We start from the raw sequence: 27,041 nt of genomic DNA on the forward strand, positions 1-27,041 counted from the left end.
CCCAGTTCGAAAAGCTGATGGTAAATCGTGGCGGTTTGCTCAGATCTTCAAGCCATTAACCGCATTGTCATACCCGCCTTTCCTGTTGTCCCTAACCCAGCAACGATTCTGGCTTCTCTCCCACCAGGTGCAACTCATTTTACTGTTGTCGATTTGTGTTCTGCTTTCTTTTCTGTCCCGGTTCATCCTGACTCCCAGTATCCTTTTGCCTTTTCTTACAAGGGGCGGCAGTACACGTGGACCACGCTCCCTCAGGGGTATACTGAAAGCCCATCTTACTTTTCCCAAGCATTAGCCCGAGACCTTGCTGACCTTGTTTTTCTGTCCAGGTCCACACTAGTCCAATATGTAGATGATCTACTCCTCTGTTCCTGTTCGTTGTCTGCCTCAGAAACTGATTCTTTAGTGCTCCTTACTGCCCTAGCAAAGAAGGGTCACAAGGCTTCTCGCTCTAAGCTACAGCTCTGTCAAGCCTCTGTCACATACCTTGGCTTTCTCCTCTCCCAGGGTTCCTGTACACTTTCTCCCGCCCGCGTCCAAGCTATCCTCAGTTTTCCCCGACCCCGCTCCCCACGCCAGGTCCAAAGGTTTTTGGGCATGGCTGGATTTTGCAGGCAATGGATTCCCCAGTATGCCTCCCTTGCAAAAACCTCTCCAGGAACTCACTCAAGTCTCTGTGCCTGACCCCAGGCTGTGGCCCCCTGAGGCCAACTCTGCCTTTGTTTCCCTCAAACAGGGTTTGGATTCTGCCCCTGCTTTAGGGCTGCCTGACTATTCTAAGCCTTTTACCCTTTTCTGCCATGAACAATCTGGGTGTGCACTGGGAGTCCTCACTCAGATGCACGGAGACAAAAACCGCCCAGTGGCTTATTTCTCTGCCACTTTGGACCCTGTTGCCCAAGGCTTACCCCCCTGCCTGTGCACTGTGGCTGCCGCAGCGCGCCTAGTCGAAATGTCCGAATCCCTTGTCCTCCGCTCTCCTCTTACCCTCATGGTCTCACTCTGTGGAAACTCTCCTGCTACAACGTAACACAGGCCACCTCTCCTCCGCCCGCCTTACTTTTACTGCTGTCGGCTTTGTATATCACCATAAAGCGTTGCTCTCAGTTAAACCCTGCCACTCTCCTTCCTTTGTCTGATGGCGGTGATCCCCAGGACTGCCTTGCAACTGTCTCTGCTGTCACCGTCCCGCGCTCTGACCTTTCTGATGTCCCTCTCCCTAACTCCTGACCTTGTTTTGTTTACTGATGGTTCCTGTTTTTGAGACAACCTTGCAGGAGACGCTGTAGTGTCACTCTCTGAAACTCTAGAAGCTGCGCCTTTACCTTCTGTAACCACAGCGCAAGTTGCCGAATTAGTTGCCCTCGCCACTGCCTGCTTTTGGCGGAGGGACGCTCCGCCACCATTTACATTGACTCCCGCTCTGCTTTTGGGGTTGTACATGACTTTGGCACCCTCTGGCAAGCTCGGGGTTTCCTTACCTCCGCCGGTACCCCTATCAAAAATGGCCCCTACATCGCTGCTCTCCTGTATGCAGTGTTACTTCCATCTGCCCTAGCTATTGTTAAGTGCCCTGGCCACTCGATGGCAGATACTGATGTTGCTAAGGGTAACGCATTTGTTGACGCCTCTGCTAAACATGCTGCTGCCATAGAACCGTCCCCAGATGCATTTCTAGGTTCCCTTTCTGTTTCTATACCACCGCCGTCCCTCACTGACCTCACCCTGCTCCAAGACTCTGCCCCAGAAGCCGAAAAAGACTCCTGGGTTGCTCTCTACATCCTGATTCCCTTTGGCGTTTGCCTAATGGCGCCTTTGTGGCCCCCTTTTCACTTTACCCGTCTCTGGCCGCCCTGCTACACGATGTTTCGCATGTCGGAAAGAAGGGGATGGTCTCTGCTACAACTAAGGCAGGATGGTGGGCCCCCCATTTCAGCACTTTTGCAGCCCGCCACTGTGCCACCGGTACCACTTGCCAAAGCCACAATATTGGTAAACCTGTAAAAGTGGCTCAGGGGTTCTGGGGCCTGCCCCAAGCACCATTCTTGCATTGGCAACATGATTTAGGCATTTGTACAAAGTGTCAACGATAGGAATCTATTTTGGTTATGGTATGTTTATTTTCTGGTTGGATCGAAGCCTTTCCTTGTCGCGAGGCTGACTCACTGTCTGTTGCCAAATGTTTGTTAAATCATATTATGCCTGCCAAGGGAATTCCTGCCATTCTGACCAGTGACCGGGGTACACATTTTACCGGACAATTTGTTCAACACCTGGATTGTGTATTACTTATCACACACCTGCTGCACTGTCCCTACCAGCCACAGAGCGCAGGTGCTGTGGAAAGGCGAAATGGTGTACTTAAGAATAAGCTTGCTAAGATTTGTGACTCCACAGGGTTAAGCTGGCCAGCAGCATTACCACTAGCCCTTATGGAAATGCGATCCACTCCATCCCAAAGGCATAAATTGAGTCCCTTTGAAATTGTTATGGGACGCCCCATGCGAGCTATGGCTACCATTACTCCAGTCCCAGACTTGAACTTGACTCGCAGTACGCTCCTTCAATATCGCAAGGGATTAATGCAAGCTGTAAGTCACTTCCATTCACAGGTTCGAGCCGCCTGGCCAATGGAACCCACCTCTGACGCGTGCCATGACCTCGAGCCAGGTGATTGGGTCTATGTACGGCACCATCATCGAAAACACACCTTGGAGCCCCGGTGGAAGGGTCCTCATCAGGTACTGCTTACTACCCAGATGGCTGTTAAACTATCTGGCATCGCAGCGTGGATACATGCTTTGCAGTGGAAGAAGACACCCTCCCCGGCGAACCAATCATCACCTCAGAACCACACAGAGTCAATTTTGACTCCAGAAGAAGACGTAGAGGAACAGCCTGCAATGCCTTACAATCTACGCTCTCGTAAGGGTTCCCAGAAGCAGACGAGGACCTAAAGCAAGGCCCAAAAAGAAGCAGTAGTGAGCCTAGTGCCTGCTGCCTGGTAGATGTAAAACCGTGACTGCGGTTCCCTCAGTTGAGGTTGTCAGAACCGGAAGGGCCTTGCCTCCAACATGCGCCTCTGGTGGTGCCTGTTCCTCGGCTGCTGGTATCTTAAGGTCTGGGGAGTCCACAATGACAGTTCTTTTATCCAGCAGCAAGTGTGGATAGCTCAGACCCTTAATAGTTCTAATTGCTGGGATGTGGCTACAGACCCAGCCCACTCTCAAGCTGGTGTTCCTGTCCTGGCAAACCCACTCAATTCCCCAGACCTCACTGGAGGACCTCATCCGTTTAACAAAACATGGAACAGCAATGACACTTGGGAAGCGGTGGGAATAAATGTATCTAAATGGATAAGTGGTGGAGGGAAAAGATCATTGGTGTTGGGTGTGTAATGGGACAGGGCTGGATCTGGGGAAAAGCCGTTGCCTTCAGCATATTGTGGCCAATGGTGTATGGGATTATTCAAACAAAACTAAAGAGTGGCGGGCCGGGTATGGGGATATAAATTTTTTTCTCGACCTGGGATCAAACAGAAAAATCAATCTCACGTTCCCCCTACAGTAACCTTAGTGAGAACAATACAATCTTTCAATGCCATGCAAATAACACCACTCCTTGTAAGGAGAATTACCCTGTGCCCTTCAGAGGATATTACTCCTCCTTGGTAGGCACCTATGTGACAAATGGGTGCAACCGACCCTTCCCAGCCTTAATAGGCCATCATTGGGTTTGTGGGACCAAAGCTTATACTGTGTTACCAGCTAACTGGTCAGGTATCTGTTATCCCGCCCGCCTCTTCCCACAATTCTTAGTGCTAGGGTCCTTCCCACGAGAACGCCTCCATAATTTCAGGCGAAGAAGAAGGGATTTACCAGATGCCCAATGGTATGTAAATAATATAAGCCCCTTAACCTGGGAAGAGGCCATTGGTGGTTCCCTTATCCCACTTGGTGGAGTAATACACCATGCAAAAAGGCTCCTGGGGTTACAAGCAGTAGTTGAAATAATGGCAAATGAAACCAGAGCCCTGGCCAAAGAAACAGGGGCGATCCGACAGCCCTCCAAAACCATCAGACATTGGACATAGTGCTGGCGGCCAAAGGAGGGACCTCTACTCTCATTGGAAAAGAATGTTGTGTGTTCATACCTGACAACGCCAATGAGGTAATAGATCGCGCTAGTCACTTAGAACAAATCGCCTATCTTCCCCATGAAGAGCCGAGTTCTATACGGAAGTGGCTAAGTAACCTGTTCAATTTCTCTGGCATAGGAAACTGGTTGTTTTAGGGAGCCCTGACTATCCTGTTTGGTATCCTAATGATTTTTGTATGTTTTCAGTTAATCTCCTGTTGTATTCAGAATTGTGTAAGGTATGCCACCCAGGTAACTGCCCCAAAACAGAGTGCTAATATCATGATTTTGAATATCGCTGATGAACAAAGAGATAAAGAACGGGTGTGGAATCCAGTAATTGTTGGTCATTTGTGTAGCTTGACCAAAAGGAGGGATTGTGAAAGTAGAATGAATTATATTGTAAAAATAGAATGGATTAAAGAAATGCTGTATGTACCTTTAAGCAGAAATAAGGAATGTTGAAATACAGGTGTCAGGAAAAGAAACATTAAGGCATAAACAATGAATCCACTTAAGCTAATGGTGGAACATTAACTGGAGATCTGTAAAAGTTAGTAAGGAAATCGAATATATATGTCTAGCCTCAGGTAAACGTTGTCAGTTCTGCTTTCTTTGTCCTCTTGTTAAGTTCGCACCCTTTTTATCTGTATAAAATAAAGTAGTGTGGGTCTTGCACGGTGCTCACATTATCTGAGTGTATTAGCAGAGTGCTGTGCTAATAAACAGAGTGGTCTAACAAATTGTAAGTCCTGAATCTAACTTTGACACTCAGTAAGTGCCCAATCAAGAAACACTTAACTGACAATGGACTTTGGGAGACACCAATCCACATCTGAGCTTTCCTGGAAATGTTCAAACTAGCATGTAAACATTGGCGTCGGCCTTCAAAAAGCTCAGTCATTCATAGACAGGTGAATTACTCAGGTGGCTATATCGTGTGGCTATGATCTTGCACAGGAGAACAAAGGGTTTTCCTCCCACAAGCGAGAGAATATTAAAGGCCCTAAAAACCCCTCCATTTGGTCTTCAGCTGACTCAAAAGATAACCTCTCCACCCCAAAGAGATGCCTGAAAGAAACAGGAACAAAGGACAGTAACTATGGGGGGTGTGAGGGATTACTGGACCCAGACTAGGAAGGAGTCTAGTCTGTGAAAGAAACTTATTGGAACATCTCTGAGGGTGAGATTTACCTGCATTTAGTTTCCTATTGTATTAAGCTTAGACTCGTGTGTTTTATTTTGCTTGGTAACTTACTTTGTTCTGTCTGTTATTACTTGAAACCACTTAAATACTTCTTTTTATATTTAATAAAATCACTTTTTACTTATTAATTAACCCAGAGCAAGTATTAATACCTGGGGGTGCAAACAGCTGTGTGCATATCTCTCTATCAGTGTTATAGAGAGTGAAGAGTGAGTTTACCCTGTATAAGCTTTATACAAAGTAAAAAGGATTTATTTGGGGTTTGGACCCCTTTGGGAACTGGGTATGTGGGTGCTGGAGACAGGAGCACTTCTTAAGCTGTTTTCAGTTAAGCCTGCAGCTTTTGGGGGACATGGTTCAGACCTGGGTCTGTGTTTGCAGCAGGCAGGCGTGTCTGGCTCAACAAGGCAAGGTACTGAAGTCCCAAGCTGCCAGGGAAAATGGGCTCAGAGTTAGTCTCAGTGCATCAGGGGGCAGTCCCAAGGCGGTTTCTGTGACCCAACCTGTCACAAATAAGACTTGGACTCTTCAGCTTGGAAAAGAGATGACTAAGGGGGGATATGATAGAGGCCTATAAAATCATGGCTAATGTGGAGAAAGTAGATAAGTTGTTTACTCCTTCTCATAACACAAGAACTAGGAGTCACCAAATGAAATTAACAGGCGGCAGGTTAAAAACAAATAAAAGGAACAGAGTCCTGTGGCACCTTTTAGACTAACAGATGTATTGGAGCATAAGCTTTTGTGGGTGAATACCCACTTCGTCGGATGCAGTGGGCATTCACCCACGAAAGCTTATGCTCCAATCCATCTGTTAGTCTTAAAGGTGCCACAGGACTCTGTTGCTTTTTACAGATCCAGACTAACACGGCTACCCCTCTGATAAATAAAAGGAAGTATTTCTTCACACAATGCACAGCCAACCTGTGGAACTCCTTGCCAGAGGATGTTGTGAAAGCTAAAACTATAACAGGATTCAAAATAGAATTAGGTAAGTTCCTATTAGCCAGGATGGTCAGGGACGCAACCCCATGCTCTGGGTGCCCTTAAACCTCTGACCACCAGGACCCAGGACTGGACAATAGGGGTTGGATCACTGGATGTTTGCCCTGTTCTGTTTATTCCCTTTGAAGCACCTGGCATTGGCTGCTGTCAGAAGATAGGGTACTGGGCTACATGGACTATTGGTGTCCAGGGTGGCCGTTCTTTCTTATATTCTTATGAACTCACAAGGCCCTTTCCTGCCTGAAATCTCTGACTCTCATGTAATAACATGACTCTGGGAGGTGGAGATTTTAGTAAAGCACCAAATTGCAAGAGACTTGTGATAAAGTCACAAGAGTTCCAAATCCTGTAACACTTCTACTGACTACATATATGAGTCCAAAGGCACCTACCAGCAACCTTTGGTAAGATCCATGGTAGTGAGGTACCGGGCGCCCCACAACTTGTCTAGGATCTCATCGGTCCTAGGCATGGGGTAGGCATCGGACACAATGAGCTTCTGATAGTCCACACAGAACCGGATCGACCCATCCTTCGAGATCAGCGCTACAGGTGAGGCCCAGGGGCTGGAGGATGGCTGGATCACCCCTAAAGCCAGCATGTCCCTGACCTCTCTCTCCAGGTCCTGGGCTGTTTTCCCAGTGACCCTGAATGGGGAACACCTGATGGGAGGGTTGGTTCCCGTCTCCACCCGGTGGACAGCCAGGTTAGTGAGCCCAGGCCGGCTGGAGAACAGCTGCCGGTATGAATGCAGCACGGCTCCGATCTCTGCCTGCTGGGCAGGGGTTAGCTGGTCTGAGAGGGGAATTGATTCCAGCAAGGGGTTAGCCCCAGCCTCAGGGAGGAGTCCCACCAGGGGGTCCTCTCCTTTCTCCTCCCACTGCCCACACACAGCCAGCACCAACTTCTCCCTGTCCCAGTACAGCTTCATCATATTGACATGATACACCCGGTGGCTGTGAGCCCGGTTGGACAGTTCCACTACATAGTTCACCTCGTTTACCTGTCTGATGACCTTGAAGGGGCCATCCCAGACAGCTTGTTCTTCCTCACGGGGATGAGAAGCATCACCTGGTCCCCGGTAGCATAGGTGCGGGCATGCGCTGAGCGGTCGTACCATACCTTCTGCTTCCTCTGTGCCCTGGCTAGGTTTCCCCTGGCCGAGCCCATGAGCTCCACGAGCTTTTCCCAGAAAGTCAGTACATACTCCACCACTGATTCCCCATCGGGAGAGGCCTTTCCCTCCTACTCGGCCCTCATCAAGTTCAGGGGCCCCCTCACTCTCCTCCCGTACAGCAACTCGAAAGGGAAAAACCCTGTGGATTCCTGGGGCACTTCCCTGTATGCGAACAGCAGGTGGGGTAAATACTTGTCCCAATCCTGCGGGTGCTGGTCCATAAAGGTTTTCAGCATCCTCTTTGAACCACTCCACCAGCCCATTGGACTGAGGGTGATATGCCGAGGCCCAGGTGTGTCGGACCCCACACTTCTCCCACAAGCACTGGAGCAGGGTTGACATGAAGTTAGACCCCTGGTCTGTAAGGACCTCCTTGAGGAACCCCACTCTGGTGAAAATGGTCAGCAGCGCATCTGCCACGGTGTCTGCCTTGACAGAGGACAAGGCCACCGCCTCAGGGTAGTGCATAGTGAAATCTACCACCACCAGGATGTATTTCTTCCCTGACCGGGTCACCCTGTTGAGGGGCCTTACTATGTCCATGGCCACCTTCTGGAAAGGCTCCTCTATGATGGGCAAAGGTCTCAGCGGGGCTTTACACTTATCCCGGGCCTTTCCCACCCTCTGGCAGGAGTCCCAGGACCTGCAATACTGTCGGACAGCGTCAAAGGCCCCGGGCCAGTAAAAGTTCTGCAGCAGCCTCTGCCTGGTCCGCCAGATGCCCTGATGCCCCGAAAGGGGGATATCGTGGGCCAAGTACAACAGTCTGCAGCGTTACCTCTGGGGAACCACCAACTTCCTCCTGGCTTTCCAAGGTTCAGTTTGCCTCCAATCAGCCCATTCCCGGTACAGGAATCTCTCCTGGTGGTCCTCCCCCTGGGACCCTGAACCACTGTGGCTAGCCAGGGCCCTCAGCTTCTCCAAGAAGGGATCGTCCTGCAGCTCCATCTGGAATTCAGCTGCTGGGTTTGAGGCTACAGCCCTGGTCAGCGGTGCCTCAGTTTCCCCACCTTGGGATGGAGGCTCCGGCCCAACCCTGTCGAGTTCTACCCTGGGCGCTTCAATTCCCCCCCTTTGGGAGGTCCCGTGTCCCTCGCTGGCTCTGGCTCCAGGTAAGGAATAGGTCTCTCTGAGTGCCATCCTGCCAGTTCTCCAAGTCATTAGCCATTAGCACCTCGGTAGGCAGGTGATTGTGCACCCCGACCTCTTTGGGTCCCTCCTTAGACCCCAATTCAGGTGTATCCTCACTACAGGCACCTTGACGGGGGGCCCGAACACTCCCCTCAGAGTCATGTAGGCATGCGGCACTAGCTGGTCTGGGTCCACCACCTCAGACCACGCCAGTGTCACCTCTGCGCCTGTGTCCCAGAACCCCTGGATGCGTCTTCCCCCCATCTCAATGGGGATGATGTGGCGATTGTCCCCCGGGGCCTGTCCCACACTCACCTCGTGGATTGAGTACGGGCGCTCTGGACCTGGAGCCCCCCCTTCCCCTGCTGGCCTGGCCTGGCGGTCCCCTCCCCCTGGCCCAGCCCTCTCGACTGCGGATCCCTGACTGGCGATGCCCCCTCTCAGTGAGCTTCCACCCAGTTGACAGCCCGTGGGTTCTGCTTGGCCGCCATTTCCTTCATCTTCAGGCATTGCACCACCTTGTGTCCTTTTTGGCCACAGTAATTACATTTCAGGTTCCTCAAGTCCCACGAAGGGGGTCAGCCCGCCCCGGCATTCACGGGCACCCTTGAGTTGGGCTTCCTGGAGTCCCACTTTTGAGAGGTCTCTGGGTGACTCCCCTTCTGAGTCCCCAATGTGGGTCTCCCTCCTGCCCCCGATCTGCTGTCCACAAATTCATCCGCCAGTGCACCTGCCCTGCGCAGATCTTTGGTCTTCTGGTCCACTAGCCACATCTTAAGGTCTGGAGGGCAGATATCATATAGCTGCTCCAACCCCACCAGGTTATACACGTCCTCTGCGATAGTGGCCTCTGCGCCCTTCCCCCACTTGCGGAGATATTCCCCCAGCAGGCAGGTGACTTCCTTGTAAGTGACACCTGAGGTCTTGCGTACACCCCGGAATCATTTCCTGTACACCTTGAGGGTCAGTTCAAACTTCAGCAGCAAAGCCTGTTTGAACAGGTCATAGTCCCCCGTCTCAACACCATCCATTTGGCTGAATACCTCTATGGCTTTGGGACCCAGCAGGGGGTCAGACAGCGGAGCCTGTCTGCGGGGTCAATCTGGTTCAGATCACAACTTCTCAAAGGCTGTGAGGTAGGCATCAATATCTCCCCCTCCTTGAACTGGGGCTGCAGTTTGGTGTCTAGATTCCCCACACCACTGGCGTCTCAGGGCCCTTCCCCACTTACCCCTCGGCAGGCCCTCTTGGCCCGCCTCTCGTCCAACTCCAACTCGTGCTTCCGCTGTTCTGCACGGTCTGCTCGTTCTCTCTCTCTGTCCACCAGCCTCCACTCCTCCAGCTCCAGCTCCTTTCCTTTCAGCTCCAGCTCCAGTCTCCGCAGCTCCTCTAGGGAGGAACCTGACTGGGGTTTCCCTGTACTGACTGGGGAGTCAGGACTGACCCACTCCCAGTCGCTACACAGACTGCCTCCACGGCTACTTGCCAGCTCTCCGGGCACCCTGGGAGCCCCCCTGGGGTCTGCAGCTTGTTCCTCAGACGGGTCATTCTCTACAGGCTGAGCAATCAGCCGCTCCTTAGTGAGCCTCCCCACGCTCAGCCCCCTCTCCCTGCACAGACTTGCCAGGTTGCTCTTATGGAGCTGGTTATAGGCCATCTCCAGGCTGGTTCCTTTCAGTTCCCTCATTTTATCATTGGCAGCCACTCACTGCAAAGCGCCTGCGCTCGCAGCCAACCATCTACAGGGTGCAGCCACCAACCATCCTCTCCTACCACATTGTCACTGACTCATAGATCGTGCCCACTCTTGGCCCCATGCGGTCCCTGGGGGGAACCCCGTTCAGTGTGACAGTGTGACCTCCTTCTCGGGGGTCCACTCTCTCTCGGGGGTTAAGCCCCTCCGCCTCCTGGAGCCGCACCTCTCTGAGCCTTAGCACATGGGCCCCCTCAGGAAGTCCACTTACTCTGGACCCTCAGGGCCTGCACTCCCAGAGGGAATAATGCAACCCTGTTCTCTAGACCGGAGTGACTCTCAGCCAGCGTAAAACAGGAGGGTTTATTGAGCGTTTGAACACAGCACAGGAAACTCTCTGGGCCCTCAGGCCTGGCCTCCCTCAGCCCAGCACATCCCAGTCTCCCCTGCATCCAGGTGGGCTCTGCCTGCTCTGTCTCTCCAGTCCCGAGCCCCCCCTGCTTCCCAGCTGGGTAGCTGATATCACCGGTCCCACGTCCCACCTCTGTCCATTGTCTTCTATCCAGGTAAACAGGGTCGCCTGGGCCTCATCTCCTCTCTTCTGTCCTCTGGTCCCCTCTGGCTGGAACCGGCTGGTCAGGTCACCGGCGTCCTCTCTTTGCAGCCCATTTTCCTCCTGCTGGCCAGAACCAGCTGTGACTCCCGAGCTGGGCCTCCCGGTCACCAGGTCACCCGTCGCTGGGGTATCCATTCTCCAGACCATTGGCCAGGGTCCCAAGTTCTCACAACAAACTCCCTCTCCCCTCACCTCGTTAAACCAGTAACACCCAGGGAAACTCAGTCCCACCCCCTCTGCATGCAAACCATTGAAAAAAACAAGGAAAAACTAAGAAAATCCCCCAATTCGTTACACCCACTAACCCCCCAGGTCGCCCTGGACCCCACCTCCCCGTGAAGTGCGAGCCCCCCCCCCAAAGTGTGGGGCGGTTGCCCTGGTCCGTTCTATGTATGGGACAGCTTTGATTAAATATAAACCCAAACATTGGTGGAGCTGGGCCCACGTTCTTGAATATTGGTGGAGCAGGGGCACCATGGGCCCATATAACTTGCCGCCTATGCTAGAAGGATAGGATTTGAATGCACAATCTCTCACCCTGACGGATGGCACAAGCAGGCTGCAGATTCTTAAGGCACAAGCTACGCTGGCTTTTGCAGCTTGGAATCCCCAGGGTTTTCACACACAGGCTAAAAATCCCTTTAGCACTGGGGTCCCCCAAATCAGGGGTGTTTTCAGGAGTCCTCTTGTGTGGGGAGTCATTGGTGAAGACGCCGAGATGATGTCACTCCCTGCCTTATACAGCTTTGGCATAAGGCAGGAACCCTTTGTTTGAAAACTTGGTTCCCAGCCCAGTCTGTGGAAAAACACTGACATCCCAAGATGGAGTCCAGAGACATGTGGCCTGGTCACATGACCTTGCATACCTTGCATGAGACATAGCAGCTGTGACGGTGCTGCCCGTGGGAGCCAGCTGAGGTCACTCAATTAGGGTGAACTACAAACAAAACGGCGCAGACAAACCCCAAAACCTGGTGGTTATTCCAATACTTAGATTTACGAAGCCAGCACAAAACAGCTTCTATATTACCTCACTGGTTACTTAGAAGTCCAAACAACGCAGTTCCCTTAAAGTGCCCAGCCTCAGGCCTCCGTCCAGACACACCTGTCGGATGTGATGATGATTACTGAAAATCTTATCTCATCATATAAAAGAAAAGGTTCTTCCAATCTCAAAGGATCAGCCACACACCCAGGTCCAATTATAACTTAGATCTTACCCAAAATACACACTATAGTCAATTCTTATTAACTAAGCTAAGATTTATTAAAAAAGAAAAGAGAGAGAGTATTGGTTAAAAGATCAATATATACATACAGACTTTAATTCAATTCTTTAGGTTCAGATGCACAGCAGAAGTGAGACTGTAGTTGCCAAAAGTCCTTTTAGAAATAGTCCAGAGGTTATAGTCCAATGTCCATATTCAGGGTGGCTCCAGTCAGTGACTGGGGATCTCAATCCTTGTGGCTTAAGGTTTCCCCCTCTTGAAACCCAAAGCAGATCTGAGATGAAGAAGGATCGTGTCCCAGGGTTCTTATACATCTCCAGCAGCCTTTCGGCCTGAGAAAACAATAGGCTTAATTCTCCTTCCAAACATCCTGGCGATTAGCACAGGGTAATTTATCCATTAAACAGTTCAGATACCGGTTACCACAACCTTCAAAGAGACATAGAGACAATAATACTATTTCACTCAAGTATCGTCATAAATGTTAATATTCCTTTTTTGATCTTTGAATCAAAGCTATAGCAATAGACAAGACTTGTTTGCTTACATCACTAGACCCGAGCAAACATCTCCCCTTCTACCTCTAACAATGCAGACTTGCATTTCAATTTCTATTCATTTACCTATCTTCCTAACCAGTCCTTAAGGTTCACCCATGGGTCAGGTCAGTCTGTGAGTTAATGAACTCTTTCTGGCCCTGTCACCTTCCAACGAAATATTATATTACACTCGTAACGTCACAGCAGCCCTAACTTACAGGCTGTCTGGAAGGTCCACAGGAAGGTTAAGTTCTTTCAGGGTCCATTGTCTTTGCTGATGGGCCATCAGCACTGTCTGGCTTCATTGTTGTACCTGAAAGGCTGCTTGTGGGTGTCACCCAGAGTAAGCCCATTTGAAGTACAGGATTCAATATTCCTAACTCCAGATACAAACATATTCAGTAAACCATAACCTTTCCAGTGACGCCTCGCATGACCTGTCTTGTATAAAATGCATCATAATTATGCCATAATCCTATCATAATAATATAACTGTGAAGAATATGGGGTGCAGTGTGTGTGTGTGTGTGTGTGTGTGTGTGTGTGTGTGTGTCCTTGGTGCCCCTTGCTGGAGGGGCTGGGCCCTGCTGTGTGTGTGTGTGTGTGTGTGTGTGTGTGTGTGTGTAAATCCTGCTGCCCCCTGCTCTGTGTATGTGTCCCTGTTGGAGCAGCCGAGCGCTGCAAGGTGCTGGCACATACTAGCCAGCAAGGGGCTGGGTCAGGCGGGGCACAGCTGCCTTTTCCGTGGGGCTGAGCATGGGGGAATGGGGTGGGGAGTTTGCCGCTAAGCCAAATGGGAGCAATGTGAGGCCTGGCATATCAATTTCCCATTGCCGGAGCACCAGAAGCCATGGACTCCAGCTGGTTTTCTAGCATAAGCTATTTTATTATTGGCCCCAGGCCTGGAACAGGGGTGGTCACACACAGCGCCCAGAACTCTCTGCTCGGACGCCAGCAACTGGTTCCAGGGAGCGAGACTAGGGCAGCCAACGCCACCTGCCTGCAGTGAGTTCACGGCTCCCGCGCTCAGACCAAGAACTTGCACTGCCCGACGTGGAGCGGAGCCGCCTGGTGCCGCCGCCCGCAGCGCTAGCCTGGGCCAATTCCCTCCCCGTCACCCCCTCTTGTCTGATCATTTTGGCTCCAACTCGCTGGCCTCAGTCCGATGGGAGGAGAGAGGAGACAGCTCCAGTTCCCACCCCCTAGCTGCTTTCTAGGAATAACGGCTCCCCCTCCCCAAGGCTGGGCCGCGGCTGCAGACGCGCGTGGCTGGGGAATGAGCCGATAACCCAGGTTTTTGGCCGCCCCACCCGGTGGGGATGTGTGTGTGTGTGTGCGAGAGAGAGACATGGCTTGGTGACAGCTGTGTGCTGCTTGTTAAGTTTCACATCCACCCAATCCCCAACTCCGCTGATTCCCCAGCTCCCCCATACCCATATTGCCCCTGGTCCCTGCTGCTGCCCCGGCCCCCCACTGCCCCCAACCCTGGCCCCCGCTGCCTCCCCGGCCCTCCTATCCCCCCTGGCCCCTGCTGCCTCCCCGGTCCCCCCTTTCCTCCTGACCCCCGCTGTCTCCCTGCCCCCCCATTTCCCCTGGCCCCTGCTGCCTCCCCGGACCCCCCCCCCATTGCCCCTGGGCCCCGCTGACTCCCTCCCATTGCCCCAAGCTCCCGTTCACAGCCTAACACCCCAGGCCTGCTCCGCTCCTTGCCTCTTGACCACAGCGCCCGGGTTCAAGGAAGTTCCATCGAAAACAAAATATTGAAGCTCCTGGCCCTCGGGCCAGGGAACAGGCCACACGGTTCAAAGTCCCGAAGGCGAAGACAGAGCCCCTGGCGTTTCCCGTTCAGCTCCCGATTTCTAAGCCAACCTGGCGATTTTGGCAGGGGAACCTCCTGAGACGCGAATCCTCGGGGGAGGGGCTTTTAATTATTTTTTTTTGCACAGGTGACAAACGCCAGGCCCAAGGCTGCAGCTGTTGCTTCCGTAAAACTGAGAAGTGAAACTTGGCCGTGTGGGGCCGAAGGGGTGGCGTGGGAAAAGCAACGCCTACTCGCTTTTGCTCTGACATTGTCACAAGGAAGTGGCCACCTCCGGTCTGCTTTTCCTGCCTGCTCAATTTTTGCTCTATCCGTGGGCCTCTCTACCAGGGGGAATCGCCAGCAGCCCTGGGGAAGGAAAGATGTGGAGGAAACTTGCTTTTCAGGAGGTAAGACGCCCACGCTTGCTGTTTGACACTGGAGGACTTAGTGGGGGGAGAGTGTCACCCTTCTTTGGGCTGAAATAGGTTTCAAATGCATAACAAGGCACTCAAAGGGCACAGGCGGGTTTAAAACACCGAGCCCCAGAAGAATGATATACAGCCTGCGTAGGAACGACAGTTTGTGGCTTTCCTGCTAGGCGCCTAGGAGAAAACAAGTGATCTCTCGGACAGTCGCTGTTAGACACGCTGAGGCGCTGAGACGCCATAACTCTCGCAGGGTGGGTCTAAAACTGCAGTGGCCATATTCAGTCTCCCCTGCAGAATCACAGAGAAACGAGACCTCTTGTGTTTCATGGGGTCCCTGCTCCCAGGGGACGACTGAGATGCTTAAAACAAAGCACCCGCTAACGTGCTTTGCCGGCCTGGCGCCTGCGTGAGGCAGAGAGGCGCACAGTGACTGACACAGAGCGCTGGAGGAATGGGGGATAAAAACTATTTCTTCAAAATAACACCGCGACGAAGATTGCCCTCTTTTAAACGTGTCGGAGGGCGTTCCTTGGCATAGGACGTACAAATGCGGACACGTGTAACGGATCGATTTCTCGCCATCCCACTCGTGGTGCCGTCTGGATTGTTTGGAAGGCTTTTTTTTTTCACTGGGGGGCCCTGCAGGAATTTTGCGGAATGTCCAGCGTCCGGATTGATACGCTTTGCGCAGGAGGAGGCAGGGTCAAGGGGCGGGCCTGCTTAGGGGGTGCCCAGATGACCATGTGGGCGCGAGACTCAGAAGTGCATCATGGCGGGATACAGTGCCACGAGGTGTAAAAACCAAACCCATCCCTTTGCCTTCGCAAGCATCGCCTTTAAAGTCGTCGTCTTACTCCGGCGCGCTGGGCAAGCGGTACCGGACACCCGTAAGTGCCGCCCGGGGAGCTCTGTGCCGGGCTGGGTTCCCCGAAAGTGAGAGGCCAGAAGGGAAATGGGGGGGGGAGGGGATGCGCCGGGAGGCCATTTGGAGAGGGAAGAGGGGTGTGTGGAACACAGCGCATGTGGGATGTGTGTGTGTGGAGACCCAGGCCCTCATTGTGCCGGGCACTGCACAGACCCTGCCCGGGATCTTGGTGCGGTTTAGTGATTTTGACTCTGATTCCGCACACACTCAGGGGTGTCTACACTACCAAGCCCCCCTCCCCTCCCCCGCAGCACCGAGGCCGGCTCAGCTGACTCGGGCTTGCGGGGGGGGGGGGGCGCTAAAGACAGACGTGTAAACGTTGGGGGCTCCCCATTTGTGGGAGTGCAAATCTACCCAGCCATTTTACAGCCCGCAGCCCGAGCCCCACGAGCTGGAGTCGGCTGGCATGGGGCACCCGGGGGTGTCCGGTTGCTGTGTAGCGATTCGGCGTGGCAGGGCTTGTATTGCCATGTAGACGCTCCCTCGAGCAGCGAGCTGAGGGTGATGCTACGCCCGCTTCAGCATTTGCAGGGTCTACGCCTTATAGCTGAAGCGCTCCCCGTAACGTATCCCTCCCTCCCCCGCCAGATCTGGGTCTGACTTCTTCCAGGCTTCACCAAAGCCGGCCTGAAATGTTGATTTCTTCTCACAGGCCCCAGCCAATGTCAACAGGACATCCCTCTGTCTGTGCCCGAGGGTGGCGATGCGCAACAGCCCCTTAACCTCACGGAGCGCTTTGCCCAGCTCTCCTGGTACGATGCCTTGGCTGGGACATGGGTACTGATAGCCGTCATCCGTCCAGGGAAATCAAACCCACTCAACAGCTCCTTCGCCGGGCGCATCTCCATGTCCAACAGATGGCTCACCGTGACGAACGCCAGCAAAGCCATTGCAGGGGTGTATAAGATCGAATCTGAGATGAACAAAAGCAAGTGTCTGGTTTTCATCCGTCTGAATGTAACAGGTAAGCGCCGTGGGTCACAATTTCAGGGTAACCTCACTGTGGATTTCCCCTTGGCCTCTGGAGGGCCCGGATGTCAGGTTTCCAGCTTCCCAGCCGCCCCCTCTCACAGGTGGAGGCCTGCGTCTGTCTCCCTCCAGCCTGGGGGTTTGGGTTTGGGTTTGAACATCACTGTGAGTTTCCCAGCACATCTGAGCGTGGTCCAGCACCCGTAGGGTGACCAGATGTCCTGATTTTATAGGGACAGTCCCGATATTCAGGGCTTTGCCTTTGTCTTATATAGGTGCCTATTACCCCCCACTCCCTGTCCCGATTTTGCACACTTGCTATCTGGTCATCCTAAGCACCTGTGCTTTCCTTTTCTCCGGGGCTACGACAATGGACACCAGGCACCAACCAACCACTGCAAAGCACATTTAGTCCGAGCAGCACAGAGAAAACATGGAAAATAAGAAACCGCCCAACACGCCCGTTGACAGCTAAACAGAGATCAGCTCCAGCTCCGACCTCAGGCTCTGGTAGGGGTCGGACTTTCAAACCCCTCAACCAGGTTTGCTCTCTCGGTTACAAGTTCCTGGCAGGTCCTGGGGACAGTTCAGCCATTTCTTTCATTTGTCTATGTTTTACTGGGCGTGGCCCAGACAGTCACTGAAATCGGGGCCCCGTCGGGCCGGGTGCTGCCCAGACACAGAAAGAATCAGTCCCTGCCCCTAAGAAATAGACAAAATGTCTGAGGGGGGAAACTGAGGCATGGGGCAGGGAAGTGACTTACCAAAGGTTACACAGCACGTCAGTGAATCAAACCCAGGCCCCCTGAGGCCCAGGCCACTGCTCCTTCTCACAGGCTGTGCTGCCGCTCTGGTAGAGAGAGACTGACATGTTTGTTCTCTGTGAACACGTGAACCACCTGAGCCTAGTTTCCTCCACCCCTTTGAGGTGTACCATGGAGCGTTGTTGTGCATAGCGGGATCCCAGTCTGCAGCCAGTGGTGCCCCTTGGCTGATGTCTTTGGGTTCCTGCCCTCCCGTGCCTGTATTACAGCCCCGAGAAACGCCCCTGACAGCGCGGAGTACAGCGGAAGAATTACTTCTCGCGTCTTGCTTACAACACTCCTGCTAATACATCCCAGAATCATGTTTGCTTTTTTTGCAACAGCGTTACACTGTTGACTCATATTTAGCTTGTGACCCACTAGGACCCCCAGATCCCTTTCCGCAGTACTCCATCCTAGGCCGTCATTTCCCATGTGTGCAACTGATTGGTCCTTCCCAAGTGGAGCACTTTGCATTTGTCCTTATTGAATTTCATCCTATTGACTTCAGACCATTTCTCCCGTTTGTCCAGATCGTTTTGAATTTTAATCCTTTTGGGCAGCCACACCCCAAAACTGGAGGTTATTCTCCCATGAGATACACCAAACCAGCAACAAAAGCAAATTTCTGTTTCACCCTACTGGCTAACACGAAGTCAGAACAGCAGTTTCCTTAGTCGTTCCAGTCCTTGTATCACCACCAAAAACACTCAACTTAGAGATGAGTGGTTCTTTAAAACCAATTTTATTAAGTAAAAGTATCAGGAGGTAGCCGTGTTAGTCTGTATCCACAAAAACAACAAGGAGTTTGGTGACACCTAAAAGATTCTTCTGATCCCAAAGGCGCAGCCACACACCCAGGTCAATATACAACTCAGATCTTACCCCAAAATCACGCTGATGCCAATCCTTTAGTATCTAAAATCTAAAGGTTTATTTATAAAAAGAAAGTAAAAAGGTGAGCGTTAAAATCGGTTAAAGGAATCACATACAACAATTGCATAGTTCTTGGTTCAGGCTTGTAGCAGTGATGGAATAGACTGCTGGCTTAAATCAAGTCTCTGGGTGCTTCAAAATCATTGGAAGTTCCTTAGTCCATTGGTTAGAATGTTCCCATTAGATGTTTCCAGGGCCTTTTAGCTTCTACAATGTGTCAGGAAACTCCTTGTTTCAAACAAAGCCCTCAGCACAGCTAGTGGAAAATCACAGCTGACAAGATGGAGTTTTTGAAGTCACATGGGCAAGTCACATGTCCATGCATGATTCTGTTTAGTCCCAGTAGAAGCCATTAGCTATATCTCAGACAGCACATTCACAGGAAAGTCCCTGCAGGGTAGGTGGGCGTCTTCCATTGTGAGTTAAATGTTCTTTCGATGGGCTACACAATTTGAATAATGACAGGTTTCAGAGTAGCAGCCGTGTTAGTCTGTATCCGTAAAAAGAACAGGAGTACTTGTGGCACCTTAGAGACTAACAGATTTATTAGAGCATAAGCTTTTGTGGACTACAGCCCACTTCTTCGGATGCATCCGAAGAAGTGGGCTGTAGTCCATGAAAGTTTATGCTCTAATAAATTTGTTAGTCTCTAAGGTGCCACAAGTACTCCTGTTCTTTTTACAATTTGAATAGCCGCCTCCCAGATGTGCTGGCTCACTACCTTGTGGGCGTTACCCCGGGAGCAAACATTTGAAATCCAGGTACAGAGCCAATGCTCATAATGTCAAATACAAACAGATGGCATAATCATATTCAGCAAATCATAACCTTTCCATAGACGCCTCACTTGGCAACCTTTGTGCAAGATTTGTTGCAAATATATAACAGTGGTTGCAACAATGATCGACATGATCATATTTTAATCAGATAACGTCACCGCGGGGTCCCGGCCGGGGCTGCGTGGGGAGTTCCAGCTGCGGGACAGAGGAAGGCTCCACTTTCCACAGAGAGAGGGGGGAGAATTCAAGCTACCTGGACAAATTGGAGAACTGGGCTGAGAGACAAGTGCAAAGTGCGTTACTTAGGAACAGGGCCGGCTCTAGGATTTTTGCCACCCCAAGTGAAAACAATTTTGGCTGCCCTCCCCCCCCCCCGTTTTTTTCTTACCCCACCCCCGGCCCCACCTCAACTCCGCCCCTTCCCCAAATCCCCAGCCCTGCCTCCTCCCCCCAGGCTCTCAAGCCTAGGAGGGAAGGAGGGAGAGGGAGAAGCAGCGCATGCGCCGCGGCCACTCAGGGTCTCCCCCTCCCTCCCAGGCTCTCAAACCTGGGAGGGAGGGGGAGATCTCAAGTGGTCGCTTCGTGCGCCGCTGCTCCCCCGCCCTCCCAGGTTTGAAAGCCTGGGAGGGAGGGGGAGACCCCGAGCGGCTGCGGCGCGCGAAACAGCTGATTCGCGCGCCGTGGCCGCTCGGGATCTCCCCCTCCCTCCCAGGCTTTCAAACCTGGGAGGGAGGGCGAGCAGCGGCACGCGAGCGGCAGCAGCAGAGGTGAGTTAGGGTGGCCGAGGCACATTTTTAGGGGCGGCATGGCCCGCGCCAGAATGCCACCCCTAAAAATGTGCCGCCCCAAGCACCAGCTTGTTTTGCTGGTGCCTGGAGCCGGCCCTGCTTAGGAAGGGAAAATCCAATGCCTAGCTCTGAACTGGGGAATAACCAGCCTGGGGCATGCACAGCTGCAAAGGAGCTGGGGGTTAGGGCAGGCCACAAATTGAATAGCAGCCCCTGGTGTGATGCAGTTGCTAAAAAGTTTGATATTATTCTGGGCTGTATTACCAGGAGTGTTGTATGTAAGACACGGGAGGTCATTGTCCTGCTCTCCTGGGAACTGGTCAGGTCTGAGCTGGAGGACTGAGTCCAGTTCTGGGCGTGACACTTTAGGAAAGTTGTGGATAAATTGGAGAGAATCCAGAGAAGAGCAACAAAAATGATGAAAGGTTTAGAGAACCTGACCTAGGAGGGAAGGTTAAAAACACTGGGCATGTTTAGTCTTGAGTAAAGCAGACTGAGGTGGGACCTGAGAACAGTCTGCAGATATGTTCAGGGCTGTTATAAAGAGGACGGGGCTCAATTGTTCTCAGTCCCACTCAAGCTAGGACAAGCAGTAATGGGCTTAAGCAGTGGATGTGTTATACCTTGATTTTAGCAAAGCTTTTGATACGGTCTCCCACAGTATTCTTGCCAGCAAGTTAAAGAAGTATGGGCTGGATGAATGGACTGTAAGGTGGATAGAAAGCTGGCTAGATCGTCGGGCTCAACGGGTAGTGATCAATGGCTCCATGTCTAGTTGGCAGCCGGTATCAAGCGGAGTGCCCCAAGGGTCGGTCCTGACAAGGCCGTCCTTAGGATTTATGGGGCCCTACGCAGTATTATTAAACCGGTGCCCCTATGCCTGATGGCAGCCTGAGCTTGCAGCCTGGCCGGGGGCAGGGACGAGACAGCAAAGGATAACAAGACGCCCGGCCCGCCTCACAGTGGCAGAGAGTCACAGATCCCCGCAGAGACCCCTGTACCCTCTCCCTCACGCAGAATGGACATGCAGAAGGTACCTAATTAAAAGCACTAAACTTGGGAATAAAAAGTGTCAGTCACAGGCTTTTTGATATGCCCCGAAGTTTGTCAGACATTTATTTGCAAAAACTTTGCAGTAAGGGTGGGTCAGCTGTCTTGCTGAATACAACATTCAATATAATGGAATACATGATGCAGCTCTTCTCTGTTTTACATTTTCTTAATCAGTATTTCTAGTCTGATTTACTATTTTAAATGTACTCTTAAGCCTTCATAAAGTAATCATTCCAGATGACTACATCTTTAACTCACTGAAACAGGCATTATTTTAAATGAATCAGTCACAGAGGTTTACCGTGTTCATAACAATGTTCGTTGCATTTAGGAGAAGGGAACACTCATTTACTCTGTGTGATCTCCAGAACAATAGACATGTTTATGAAATTTCACCAACTTTAAAAAATATGTTTCCAAAGATTTTAGGCCTAACAAAGGATTGTATATCTTACTAAGGTACTGATTTTGCTTAAAACTAGTTCATCAGATAGTCCAAAGTAAAGAAAGGGAAACTCTTTGTCCAGCTATCTGGAAGGAAAGGGGTGTTGTCCCTTTAAGGGCTCTCTTCAACAGGGCGGTGAAGGGAGAAAGGTATGAACAGAAAGGACAGGAAGACTTTGGAAGCAGGGTTTTTTTTACTATAGTAATTAAAATTAAAATATGTATTTTAGATAAGGGTGGTCTTTTGAAGAATTGACTTAAAAAACCATATGTCTGAAGAGCCAAGCATTTAAGGCTAAAGAGGATTGTGCATCTAACAATCTATGCAAGGATTTTTTAGAGATGTGATTTTATAATCTTCACCAACTCACTAATGAAATATTTTAAAGCAAATTTTAAACTAAGGTCCTGTAGACTGACATGTTCTGAGTAAATATTAGGGTGATGCACAACTGTGTTTGTTCAGAAACTGACAGTAGATATCTGGGGTTTGGCAAATGCCTGTTAAATGGCTTCATTGCCCCTTGAATGGCTCTTGAACCGTTTCAATGCTGTGCTAACGGGTCTGGCAGGCTGGAGGCTTTTTCACTTTTAACTACTAGATCCCCTCCCGAGGAAGACTCACCAGGCTGCAGCAGCCAGCTGTGGGAGCCTGCAGGAAGGGTCAGAACAGGGATAGGAAAGCCCGGAAGTGGATACTTAGATCCAGGGGTGCCCCAAATTTTCAGGTGCCCTACACAGCTGCATATGTTGCGTCTGCCTATGGACGGCCCTGGGTCCTGGGGCCGGTTTTGTTCAACATCTTCATTAATGATCTGGAGGATGGGATGAATTGCACCCTCAGCAAGTTTGCAGATGACACTAAGCTGGGAGGAGAGGTAGATACGCTGGAGGGTAGGTATAGGGTCCAGAGGGACCTAGACAAATTGGAGGATTGGGCCAAAAGAAATCTGATAAGGTTCAACAAGGATAAGTGCAGAGTCCTGCACTTAGGATGGAAGAATCCCATGCACCACTACAGGCTGGGGACCGACTGGCTAAGCGGCAGTTCTGCAGAAAAGGACCTGGGGATTACAGTGGACGAGAAGCTGGATTTGAGTCAGCAGTGTGCTCTTGTTGCCAAGAAGGCCAACGGCATATTGGGCTGCATTAGTAGGAGCATTGCCAGCAGATTGAGGGAAGTGATTATTCCCCTCTATTCAGCACTGGTGAGGCCACATCTGGAGTATTGCGTCCAGTTTTGGGACCCCACTATAGAAGGGATGTGGACAAATTGGAGAGAGTCCAGCGGAGGGCAACAAAAATGATTAGGGGGCTGGGGCACATGACTTACGAGGAGAGGCTGAGGGAACTGGGGTTATTTAGTCTGCAGAAGAGAAGAGTGAGGGGGGATTTGATAGCAGCCTTCAGCTACCTGAAGGGGGGTTCCAAAGAGGATGGAGCTCGGCTGTTCTCAGTGGTGGCAGATGACAGAACAAGGAGCAATGGTCTCAAGTTGCAGTGGAGGAGGTCTAGGTTGGATATTAGGAAACACTGTTTCCCTAGGAGGGTGGTGAAGCACTGGAATGCGTTACCTAGGGAGGTGGTGGAATCTCCTTCCTTAGAGGTTTTTAAGGCCCAGCTTGACAAGCCCTGGCTGGGATGATTTAGTTGGGGTTGGTCCTGCTTTGAGCAGGGGGTTGGACTAGAACCTCCTGAGGTCTCTTCCAACCCTGATCTTCTATGATAAACTGCAGCAAGGGAGGTTTCGGTTCTGCAGGAGGAAAAGGTTTTTCACCCTAGGGCTGGTGAAGCTCTGGAACTGGCTTCCAAGGGAGGTTGGGGAATCCCTGTCACTGGAGGTTTTTAAGAACAGGTCAGACAAACCCCCTGCCAGGGCGGATCTAGGGTTACTGGTCTGGGCTCAGCACCGGGGGCTGGGCCAGATGCTCCCTCTCGGCCCCACCCTGCTCTGACTCTGCGCAGTGGCATTGGGGCAAGGGGCAGATTTTAAGGAGTTGGAGGGGATGGGACCCCTCTCCTCTGACCTCCTGGGACTCTGCATCCGCTCACTGCAACTGCCTCTGCGTTGTCTCATTCCAGAGCCTGCGCCAACCTCAGCTCCGGTCTCCCAGGTGGCCCTGGTCAGCAGCGGGACGGCAGCTGTGGGTGAGTAACGGGGCTGGAAACGGGCTGCCCAACTGCTGGGATCTTCAACTAATTCTGGCTGCTGCCCGGGTCCTCGGCAGATTGTCCTGCTCGGCTCCTAACTGGCCGATGGAGCAGAGTGGGTGGGGCAGAAGCTCCAGGTACTGACCGCTTGGCTCTCAACCCCACGTCCATGCCCAACTACGAATTGATTTCTTGGGTGACACTTTATATTGAGGTTCCATGGAGAAGTAATTTAAGAAAGGGTTGAATGGTGGCTGCAGGGTTTGTCTACACAGGGCCACTCAGGAAAATTAATCTGAATCACGTCGAAGTGCAGGCTCTGGTCTACACTACAGCGTTAGGTGGACCTAAGGCAGCTTACGTCACCCTAACTCTGTCAGTGTCTACACTGAAAGGCAACTCCCACCCGTGGAACTCGCCCGCTGAACCGACGGAATAACTCCAGCTCCGCGCGAGGCGTAGTGCTTGGGTGGATGCAGTTAGATCGATGCCGGGGCGCTAATGACATCGCCTGTTGCTGCCTTTCAGACGCTGTCTCACAATGCCCCACACTGGCATGGTGAGGACGCATGCCGCTGACACATGGAGCGCAGTGTGGACATGCAAAAGCGATTTAATTACTGCCCTGGCTGTACATCAGCGTAACTTAGGTCGAGTTAATTTTGTAGTATAGACTTGCCCTGAATTTAAAGTGGATTCGCTAAACCGCATTGACCCCCCCCCTGTGTGGACACTCTTATTTAGAATTGAAGTGGCCGGAATTTGATTCACTTTGGAAGTAAATTAAGCTAAATTGAATTCAGGCTGCTTTAATCTTGAAGGAGAGCATCCACTCAGGGGTTTAATGCTGTTTAACTAATTCACTTTAAAAGTCAGATTAGATTTCCTGAGAGGCCCTGTGTAGACAAGCACACTCGTTACATGTGTCTTTAGCATGCTGAGACCGTATATTCACCATGTATGAACACCTTATAAACCAGCTATCAAGTGAACCTTAACCTAAAGTATATGGTGCCTAGCACCCCAGTCATGGTGTGTTACGGTAGAGCCCCAGGAAAATTGGCAAACCCACGATTAGCCGGGGACTGTGGAGTGTCTTGAATCAGAAAATCCCTTTTGCGCGTGCCGGGGTGGAACACTGAGCACGGTGGAGAGGCTGGAAGTTTTCGGCTGGGTTTGACCAATTCTCCCGCTAATGCCGCAATTCCTGTCGTTGGTTGCAGAGCCCGGATCTTGGTCCAGCCGTATTGCCGTGGTGGTGGTGCCGGTGGTAGGGTCAGTGATGGTGGCAGCGCTGTTGATATGGCAGATAAAGAATATTGCTCGCTACGTGCGCTCGTTCGGCAGCCGTCATGATTTCCCTGCCAGAGCCGGCCCGTCCCAGCAGGCCAGCGACTCAGGCCCCATGCAGGAGCCGGCAGAGCTGACGCAGCTGAAGGATGCCAGCGGTGGGGACCGGTCAGCTCTGCTGAATGGGAAACTTCTCGGCAGCACTGAAATGCTAAACGTGGGGGACTGGAGAGTGGGGAGGGATGAACCCTGTCCCTCAACATCCACTCAATGTGCAGTGGCAGTCAAGACTGGGACTTTTTAGCTTGGAAAAGAGATGACTAACGGGGGATACAATGGAGGTCTATAAAATCATGACTGGGTTGGAGAAAGTAAATAAGGAAGTGTTGTTTATTCCTTCTCATAACACAAGAACTAGGGGTCACCAAATGAAATGAATAGGCAGCAGTTTTAAAACAAATAAAAGGAAGTATTTCTTCACCCAATACACAGTCAACCTGTGGAACTCCTTGCCAGAGGACGTTGTGAAAGCCAAAACTATAACAGGGTTCAAAAGAGAATTAGGTAAGTTCCTGTAGGACAGGTCCATCAATGGCTATTAGCCAGGATGGTCAGGGACGCAACCCCATGCTCTGGGTGCCCCTAAACCTGCACTGCACAATAGGGATTGGATCACTGGATAATTGCCCCGTTCTGTTCATTCCCTTTGAAACACCTGGCATTGGCCACTGTCGGAAGGCTACTGGGCTAGATGGACCATTGGTGTCCAGTATGGCAGTTCTTTCTTATTCTTATGAACTCACAAGGCCCCTTCCTGCCTGACATCTCTATGACTCTCACGAAATAACATGACTCCAGGAGGTGGGGATTTTAGTAAAGGACCAAATAGCAAGAGACTTGTAATAAAGTCACAAGAGTTCCAAATCCCGTAACGCTTCCACTGACTACATATTCTTTTGGTCCATGTCACCTACTGAAAGCAGTAACAAGCCACGTTTGTATCCAGAAGCGTCAGGCATGTTGCCTTGTCCTTGCTCCCGTTTATAACGTTTGCCTTTCAGCATCGAAAGGCCGGTCTGTTGTGATGTGCCTTGTATCTACTTCAGATTGCAAGCGCTTCGGGGCCCGGACTGCTGCCATGCTGGTTTTAACAGCGCTCACCTTACGGAGACGGGCGTTATTATCCACAGCGGTGCATCCACTCACGACTACCATTCAGCGGCGCCTGGCCTTGTTTCCCAGCTCTGGACTCACTCCTAATTGCACCCAGCCAGGGGTGAGGTGTGTGTGTGTGTGGGAAACTGGTCTGATTCTCCCCAGCAGGGGGTGGTAAATAAACCAGTACGTGGATAAAACCAAAGGGGCAAACTACCGAGCAGTCGGGCAACGAGCACAGGAGACGGCCAATGGGTGAGCTGCTACAAAGCTGGGCGCAGGCGGGTCCCACCTCCGGAGGCTGACCAGGAATGTATTCTGAGCACCAAACACAGGCAGGAGACTGAAGAATTTGTTATACCGATAGAATAAAAACCAGCAGGATCTTATTAAGAGGGATAAGGCAAAGATGCCACATTTATTGTAAATATAATGATAAAGCAAAAGATAAAAGTAAACAACGTTGTTTGACTACTTATTCCTATCACTACTTATTCCTTATATACACACACACATAGATAGATAGATTCATTCACACAATCATTCATTCAAGTTCTGTATAGGTGTTATAGTTACCAGCCTAGAAGTTGCTCATGCCAAGTTGCTGGCCAGGTATCTTGGTCATGAGGATGGAGCCAAGTCGGTGTCAGGTGCACCTGATGCTCCTGGAGGTTGACAGCAGAACCAGACACTCATAGGCCTGTCTTTTGAGTCCATTCTTATAGGATTTAATCCCTATGTTAGTCTATGGGAGCTGTTTCATCCTGCTATTGCTGACTCAATCA

General features: G+C 51.3%; 1 protein-coding gene across 1 annotated transcript; it reads left to right on the forward strand.

The window, feature by feature from the left end:
* Positions 1-14,829: 14,829 nt before the first annotated feature.
* On the forward strand, positions 14,830-25,588 carry LOC128826549 (uncharacterized). Its single transcript, XM_054009890.1, has 4 exons — positions 14,830-15,850; positions 16,541-16,852; positions 23,743-23,808; positions 25,035-25,588. Exons 1-4 carry the CDS (start codon positions 15,733-15,735, stop codon positions 25,403-25,405), a joined length of 867 nt encoding a protein of 288 aa, XP_053865865.1. The 5' UTR covers positions 14,830-15,732; the 3' UTR covers positions 25,406-25,588.
* Positions 25,589-27,041: the final 1,453 nt, after the last annotated feature.

Source organism: Malaclemys terrapin, chromosome 20 (genome assembly GCF_027887155.1).
Source record: "Malaclemys terrapin pileata isolate rMalTer1 chromosome 20, rMalTer1.hap1, whole genome shotgun sequence".
In the NCBI taxonomy this organism is placed as follows: domain Eukaryota; kingdom Metazoa; phylum Chordata; order Testudines; family Emydidae; genus Malaclemys; species Malaclemys terrapin.